Consider the following 9,459-nt stretch of genomic DNA (forward strand, 5'->3'; position numbering starts at 1 on the left):
AAACCATATGATGTTACAATATTAAGTTGTATTTTTCATTTCTAATCTTTTTCCTTCGACTTCTTACACACTTCTAGCATACGCATCTGCCCATAACCATTCTTTAACTTCCAGTAACCACTAACCACCATTTTATTCTTATAATACAATACATTAAACAGATTGTACTTTGTGTAAGATAAACAATGGCATCAAAAAATTATCACTTGTAGATAATTCATTAATACCACATTTCATGTTACTGAATCTCTAATATATATAAAACTAAAAACTGTTAAAATTTTTGTGGATTTCATTTACTGTCACCATTAGCCAATCACTACCTAATGATAGGCTTTATATTTCATTTCAGATTGGTAGTTTTCCAAATTCAACCTTTGCTCTCTTATTTCACTAGAAGCCATACAGTGTATACTGAGGGATAGACAGTGTTGTAAAATAATTTATTAAGTTTGGTAAATTTGGTGATGGGCTGGGGCACAAAAAAATATTTTCTGTTTACTCTCGAGAATTCTGGATTTCTCCATTTCTCTGTTGGGTTTGTTTTCACAAGTTAAATGATGGTGGGAGATAGTTGTTTCTTAATTTAGGAGATACTGCAATTTTGTGAATAAACTCCTCATGACAGTGCACATCTTTCTGGTAGTGTGTCCCACTGCACTTTGAACAAAATTAGGACTCTGACTAAATGAATCTACAATGCAACACTAAACTTTCCTCTGCTTTGAGATATCAGTGTCATATATCAACTTTATCTGTACATAACATATGCTCCCCACAAACATAAAAATATATTCTTGAAGATTTCCACATCTAATGTGCAATATTAGTAATGATCTCTATGTCTGCCATGGTTGTTGTCTGTAGGCAACAATCACTAATCAGCTTTATATATATTTTAGCAGATGATTGCTATTTTTGTCTTTCAGTCTTTGCATCTTCTATGTTTTCAACACATGACACACTCTATATTTTATTGCTCTGTGTGTGATGGATGGGGGGCAAACGTCTTTTGTACTTATGTACTGGCAGCCTTGGAATCTTAATGTTAGCTTTATGTCTTACAGCACTTACATAACAATTGTCATTGTTAACGCAGCTTTTCTAAATCTTTTTTAGATTTAATGGAAAAGTGTCTATCCTGCTTTCATCTGGGATTATTTCATAAAATTTCATATTAGATGTGGTCATTTCCTTAACTTTGACAAACGTGCCAGCCAGTAGGAGGATTTGTTTCCCTAGAATTTTCTCACTTAAGCTTAAACATTTTAATTTCGTTCCTCCCATAATGCTACTTGCTGTCCGCATTGACAGCAAGGGTATCACAGATTTGTTAATACTTTGTGATCATTCTCATGTATCTGTCACTGAAAAAAATCTAGTAAACAGTTTGATACAGGGTATATGTTACACCAAATAAGTGCACACAGACACACACACACACACACACACACACACACACACACACACACACACACACACACTACTGTCATACTGTCAGTTATATGGGAGTTTTGAATAAATTTTACTAGAGTTACCAAAGATATTGACCCATTTCTGTGTATCTATTCCAGTAACAAAAACCGTTATTAAAAACTAATTAATAAACTTTGAAATCATTAAGCTGAATGTACAATATTGGACACATTAAAATATGAATTTATAGGGTGAAAAAATATTAGTCGAATATAACACCCGAGGTTCATTTCATTTTCATAAAATTCTGTGAAAGGCATTTAATCACCCAAATAGTCACAATTTTAAGGTTTTTTCGTAGACTATCTCATCTAGGTGCAAAATATTTTCTTTCCAACTTTAAGAGAAAAAAGTTATTGTTGTGGACTCCATTGAAAATGCATGTTACTGATGTATACTGTTGTCAATAACAATGTCTCAGCAGATTAACAGATATGTGTAATATGAACTGTAAAACATAAAACATTTAAAGTTATAAAATAATTATTTGAATGTATGAGTTTATTAGAAAATTGGATCTTCTATCTTCTTGCTCAGGATGATGACTACTACCTACATTTCAAGTGAAAAATCTGCAAATAATTTCTCTTAGGGTGTAGGAAAGAAAGTATCACGAACATTATGAATGATGTAACTGAATGTTTAGTCACACCTTTAGAAAAAGTAAACTTCCTTTCTTTGCATTTTTTATATTCAAATAAAACTCATCTGTAAAAAGGAAATAATATAGATTAAAATTTTTGCTACCTTACTACTGTAATGTGAGCATTTAATTTTGAGCCTAACAAAATTGTCTAAAAGTGGAAGTTTAGTTTAAGTGTGGTAGCACCTAAGTAAACTAGTAATAGAATGATGCTCGTCGCTCCAGTATATCAGAGTCGCACACTGGTGTTAATAAAAACAGACCCATCTCACTTAGGCAAATTTCTTGTTCAATTACGACACATATTGTGCTCCTCTGTTCGTTTGTGCAGCACCGATCGTGTGACATCCACCTTCCTTTGCTCTCTCATGAGTTCCAAAAGGAAGAAGGTTCTGCAGCTGTAGATGTTTTTCCCCTGTTTCCAGGAAGAGTTCACTGGAGTTCCATATGTCACATAGTATACAAAGTACATAAATGAGGAATATCTGAACGGATGAACAACATTTTTGTCGGCAGAACTCAGTTTGTCGTTCTTAATGAAGAAGCAGAAGCAGCTGCACAAGTACAGGAACTTGTACCACTAGTGTGATACGGCCGCTGCTGTAAATTATTTGGATGTTCTACAAATCATTTGAACGATTCCTTTACGGAAATGATGTGGAACAAGTTCTCTTAGAAAACACGTATACATAAGTAGTGTTGCCACTGATAAATATGTTATTTCTTAGCAGTCCTGTGGAATATTACTGCTACAGTTAGAATGATTGTCGTGTAATAGACCCTCAGTTCCGTTTTCCATTCTTCTTTTGTCATCAACGTGAGCCGTTAAGCTGACTGTGTGAGAGTCCTCACACTTATCTGCCGTTGATTTCTTAATGACAGTGTGGCTGATATTTTTCAGAAAATCTGAAGGTATGTCTCCAGTTTGTCACCAGTTTGAATAGTCGTTTGGTTGCCACTTCGCCTAACAATTTCAGAAAATCCGAAGGTATGCTGTCTTTTTCTTCTTTCTAATTTGTTTGTAAATCTTTCAGAGTGCTATTAAACACTGTCTATAATGCTGGATCCCCTATGTATACCACATCGGCCAACATTTCCTCCCCTATCACGTAATTAGGCAAATCTTTTCGTACATACTTTAAATGAATGTACCCTTTCCATCCCTTCTTCTCTCTCCCGCTCTCCCTGTCTCTCTGTCTCTCTCCTCCACCCTTAACAAACGAATTCTCATTGCAACCCTTAGATTGACGCAGTTACATTCAATTTCACCGCAACTTGTTTTGGATTTTCTGTGTGCTTAATCAGTCCCTACATGACCAATACTTTCTCTATTTCTTCTCCTTCATTTCGCAGCTGTTTCACTTTGACTTCAATGCACATTTTATTATTTCACCCTAAATGACCTATAATATATCGGTATTCCTGAATGTCCCTCAAATTTTGGTACTTCCTTCTTTCTCGAATAAATTTTTTTGTGTTACCAAAAGTGTCTTTGTAGTTACCTTTAATATGTATACGTTTGTCTATGAAAGTTTCGTGACTACCCTTCCTACAGACGTCCATTCCTCTTCAACTTCACATCCTATTGTGTTTTTCGCCATCACAGTATCTGTAGTCTCAAATGAAGTTCATCATTCTTCATAACTCGGTCCCCAAATTCTTTCCACATTGATTCTTCTGGATGAGTCTCTTTAATTACAGCCTGCTCTTCATCAGTACTAAATTGTGATCATAGTTTGTATCTGCTTCTGGCTTTGCCTTAGACTCCAAAGTATGACTTCAGAATCTCTGCCATGATGTAATCCAGCTGGTTCTTCCCATATGTCTAGGCCTTCTTGAAGTATACCTCTTATTCTTTTAATTTTTGAGCAGTCAATTCGCTATTACCAGCTGAAATTTACTGCAGAACTCAGTCATTCCCCTCTCATTCCTACTACTAACCTAATATTTATTTTTCATATCTTTGTCTTCTGCTCATTCCTGTACTATGCCACTGTAGTCCCCTATGGTGGTTAGTATACCACCCACTTTTATATTGAATTACTTGTTCAATACTTTCGTATACTTTCTCCATCTCTCAATGTCCTGCTTGTGACGTCAGCTTCTGTACCTGTTCTACCACTGACGCCATTGGTTCGCTGTCGATTCCGACGAGAAAACATCTATCACTAAAATGGTAAAGGTAACTTACTCTGTGCCGTACCGTCCGATTCATAACGAGTACTACTACTGTTATATGATTTTCTGTTGGCCTTCATGTTACCCTGCACTCAAATGATCATAATTTCTTATCTAATTCCCAGTTCATGTCACTACCGCCCACACTTTATCTGGTCTGAGACTTTGCATTTCCCTTTTACGATTTTCTACCTTCTGTAACACGTTCTGATTACCAACACTCCAGGCTCTGTTTCGTATTTTGGTTCCCATTAGTTAGTTATCCAGTCCTTTTTGCTTGGTAACCTCCTGCTTGTCAGTCCCCTCCCTAAGATCTGTGGAAATAATCCAAAATGTTTGGCCACTGGCCAGAGTATCATGACATTTTTTTAAGTCACTGGACACATACCATGTGAGTACGAAGTTTGTGTATTTAATTCAGTGGTTTATTTTCCTGTCCGTAATATCATGCTGTTGATGTTTGTTAATTTCTTAGCCCTCAAGGAAAAATTTCCCCTTAGGGTTGGAGGTTGCTGTAACACTGTTTCTGCTCCTATTCACTTTTTGTCTTGGCTATTGGCAGCACAAGGTTGGCTCGTCATGTTGGGAGTCCTTCGTCACAATTACTAATGATTTTTATTCAGAATTAAACAGTAACTATGTTCAAACCAATGCCCTTGAACGTTTTCATGACTAGACAAGGACACTACCCCTAGACCATGGTTGTTACCCATAGGGGATCCTTAAGAATTTCCATATGACAGTCTTCCTTCCAAGAGTGGCAATCCAGCAAATTATACATTAGGGGTTGAGTGAAGAACTGAACTTGGAAGAGATAGCTTGTGTCATACACTGATATTCCAGTCAGAACACAGAAAGCAGAGGCACAACTAAGGTTTCGAGTACTAGTCATGCACACTGTTTTTCTCACCCAGTGAATTTCACCCCTGAGTGAAAAGTTCTTTATGCAATGAACATATTTAACTTACTGATGAAGTACATATATTCATAATTTTCTTCTCTCAGTCCAAATCTAGAAAGTAAATTGGAAACTTAGTTACTTTCTAGAGAGTTAAAATGTAGTTTTGCATTATTACAATGCCAGTCAATGCTATATTAATATTAACTTGCACAAAGTAATTTGACTTCCCTTTTCTCAATACAGTGACACATAAAAGAAGATGTGGAAACTCAGCAATTTTTCATGATTTGTCATCTGTGAGTTTTCATATATATAATTCCCATATACCTCTAATTTCATCTCACTTTATATCTTGACTTAAGTAATCTTTCAAATTATGAAACTTAATAGTCCAATTACTTACTGTGGAAAATTTATTTCATGAAAGAATGTTTTTGGTGTAAGTTATTTCATTACCTGAAATTCTTGATAATCATCCAGTGATGTTAAGAACAGACATTCATAAGATTTAATTGGTGTTCACACTTCTTTAAGAGTAACTGCATTGTAATTACACTAAAGATAATGTATGGTAAATTTACCCCCATCAAACCATACAGCATAGCTATATCACTATTAGTTTCTATTCTTTAAAAGGGAGGTAATTTCGATTATTTACTTCTTTGTATTGCAAGACAGTAACATATTCATACATAATTAGTGTTTAAGGTACTAAATCTTCAATGCTAGGATCATTCCTATTTGAAGTAAATTTTCAATGGTCCTTGATGGTTTCATTGTTATCATTTTTCATATCAAAACATTTATTGTACTTGTTAATGCCAGAATCTGTGTAAATGAGCATAATTTGTCATTTAATTTATTGTCCATTACATTACTCTCGTGAAAAAGCCCACAAAAATTGAGAATGTTAGTGTCAACAATTAATGTTTCTGGTTGGCAGCTATGAATGAAAAGTAAGAAAGTAAAAATGTTTTGGAATAGCACAAATATTACTGAAAATATCTTATTTAGCAAAAGAAAAGACTTTCAAAAGAAGAAGTCCAATAAATGATATTTGCTTTTCGTATCATATATTTTTGTGGGTCCAGTTACTCAGTGCTCACTTCCTGAAAATAACTTTTTGAAAATGTATGAATGTATAATTTTCTGAGAAAAACTAACAAAAATATTTTAGTTGACGTAAAAGTTCTGGGTGTGGAGTTGTGTCTTGATACAAAGTAACTGCCACTGATATTTTGGCCATGCCTCCACAGGCCTCCCTCTTAATTACATGCCCCTGAAACCATGTTGGTAGCATTTATGTTTAAACATGTTCTCGCTCAACATACAGGAAGCCTACGTGAATACAGACCTATACATGTTATATACAGCTTAAACTCTGTTGTTTTATTATTACAGCCTGTAAATAAAAGTTGATAAAATTGCATAACATAGTTCAGCAAAGTGAACACAATAAAAGAAAAACTCATTTGCCACAAGAATATTCCCTGACATGTAATTATTTATGGACAGGAATGAAATGTAAACTATTCAGGTATCTTCAAATTATCTTTCAAGACTTTGTTGTTGCTTAATGTGTGGAACACGTGCTGAAATATATTTTAAATTTCAAAATGCGCTGTTCAAATGCTATTGGGAGTAAACCATGTAGTTTTCAAATTCCAAATTTCGGAACTTAAAGCATGTTTTACCTCTATTAAGAAAGAATAGACAAATATGTATAATAAAATAACTATTGACAGGGATTCTAACTGCAGAGGAAAACGCTAAGACCTATTCAAGAATCGCATTAAGTATCTCAAGAAAAAATTAAATTACATATTCAAATTACTCTCTAGATAGCTTTGATTCAGATGACCAAGGGTTCTGTTTACCTGCTGAGGTAAATGCATAGTATTTTTTAAAATTTATATTTAATTCAATGTGAGTAAATCTGTTAGAATAATAGTAACTTACATCCACTCCTTTTATATTGGATACTCAAAGTATAATATATTGTATTCCTGTCTTTGAATAGGTTTCAATATCGTTATTCTGTTGAGCAATCCTATGTTGAAGTTTTCTTTATACAGAACATTGAGTCACCCAATAATTACTATGCAGCTTAAATTTATTTTCGACGTTTTTCCTAAAATTTGAGTACAGTACAACACTAAAGTTTATTTTAAGATTTGTTACGCATACTGGCCTTTCGAGCTGATGCTTGGGGAAAAGGGTAGTGTAACTTAACCACTTACTTTTTGAAACTGCTTCTCATCTGATTTCAACAGGCTAAAATTTTCCACTCCACACCCTTAATAAAGGAGAGAACTGTTTGGCAATCACCAGAGACTGAACCTTATAATGTCTTATTGGCAACCAACAACTCTAGAATTAGCTCACCTCTGTTCACGTTTTTCCAATATTCCAGCTCAGGTGAAAAGGCATTGTTTCTTCCCCATGGACAGCATGATGCTTCTCATTTACAGCCTGGGTATATCGGATTTACTACAAATGTAAGGTGAAAACCTTTATTTTTGACTCATATCACTATTCCAGTAACTGTAAGTTTAAGCCTCTTATCGTTTAGATTTTCCCGTTTAATGGTAACTTCTAAATTTTTGGAAGTCTTCTGAGAAGAAGGCAATTGCTAAGATTCCTGAAAAATGCACTTTCATATCCTATCCCTGTTTCTCAAATTATCTTAAGGCCATGCATACTAGAACATATATAGTGAATAATTTGAAAACAGGTCTTATATTGCAGCTAGATGATAAGCAGTTACTCTATTCATTTATACTTTTCACATTACTGCATCTGAGATGTGCGTATCAGAACGTTATATACTTGTCATCTTGTGTGATGCAATTAATTTTATTGTCAATTCTAATAAAAGGTTCTGTGATGGAGCTGAATTTGTTGAACATCAATAAAAGTTCTTGTACCTCATACAACATAAGTTATTTTCTGTTAAAATCTATATGGTCAATGAGAAGTTAATAAAATAAATTTTATTAAGTAATGGACACCTGTCTGAACCAAAGTATGTAATCTGCATACTTTATGTGGATGATTCTAGGATGATTTTTCCGAAATGCGTCGCTGGTTGCAATTAGGTTACAATTTCTCTAACCTAATTAATATGGAATAAACATTCTAAGAAGCAGTAGTTACTATACCAACTATTACGAACAGGATTCTACAAGATGTCTTTGCCTTCATACAAAAATATTGTCTTACATGATTTTGTGTGCAGGAAACTGCTCGTAAACAGCTGGACCATAAACATACTAAGCGAATTGTCTGTTGTATAATGTAAAATGAAAAACATTATTTTTTACTGCAGCTATTGTAAATTACACTCTGAATAGAGTAAGTATCAGTGAAACGGAAACCAAATGAAAGTCATTTGTGTGATTACAACAGCTTTATGACCATTCATCTACACTATCTCTTGTTAAGAAGTTCACTTTTTCTCTATTTTACTCACATATGGAGACTCTTTCCTGAGATTTATTACTCTTTATCCTGTTATTTAAGAAAAATTTAAATGACAGCATCCAAACATATACGTTAACGCACATTATCTGTGTTTACAGGTGAGTTGCCAGCCGCCATGCTCGACAGTGGAGCGCAAGGAGCTGTGCCAGAAATATTCTGGTTAGGGATGGTGGTATCCCTTAGTCTCCTGAAGTGACAACCGTCACTATTCAATGCCTAAATGCGAATTACGACGTAACAGTTCCCGTCATTACCATAGACACTAAAGATTTGTGAACCATATAAGAAGGCGACACACGTTTGTATGAGAAACAGTTCTTCGATGAGAACTCTTAGTACACGATATATTTTTATCAATAAGCAGAGTATTTTTGTAGCAAAAATACATTAAGCAGTATGAAAGTAATGAAATGAATATGAAAACACTGTAATAACCCAGATAACCTGGAATAAAATATTTATTATCGACAGGTATGAATTTAACATCACGATTGTGTAAAAATTAAAATAGATTAATATGTAAGTTTATTTGTTGGAGGTGGTACCAAAATACAGTGTTCATATTTTGTACAACATACATTAAATTGCCTAGATTATTTATACATCCCAAATCAACATAGAAAGTTTAAAACTTTTCCTAATCATTATTTAGCATTTAAGTTTCTCGTTACTATAATTCTGAACGTGGAAGTAGGGCATGGTAGCGTATATTGTTTCCTTTCATGATCTACTGTCACTGTCGCTTAACATAAACCTCGTCTCTTACTTCCTGAATCCA

The 9,459-nt window shown here is 34.2% G+C and overlaps 1 protein-coding gene across 1 annotated transcript in view; it reads left to right on the forward strand.

Moving 5' to 3' along the window:
- Positions 1-9,151, forward strand: part of LOC126236890 (zwei Ig domain protein zig-8-like) — a 147,973-nt gene extending 138,822 nt beyond the window's left edge. The window contains exon 6 of the mRNA XM_049946530.1: positions 8,780-9,151. Within this exon, the coding sequence (XP_049802487.1) occupies positions 8,780-8,877 (98 nt within the window). The 3' untranslated portion in view covers positions 8,878-9,151. The remainder of the gene's footprint in view (positions 1-8,779) is intronic.
- The last annotated feature ends 308 nt before the right edge of the window (positions 9,152-9,459 follow it).

This window comes from Schistocerca nitens, chromosome 1, assembly GCF_023898315.1.
Source record: "Schistocerca nitens isolate TAMUIC-IGC-003100 chromosome 1, iqSchNite1.1, whole genome shotgun sequence".
NCBI lineage: Eukaryota > Metazoa > Arthropoda > Insecta > Orthoptera > Acrididae > Schistocerca > Schistocerca nitens.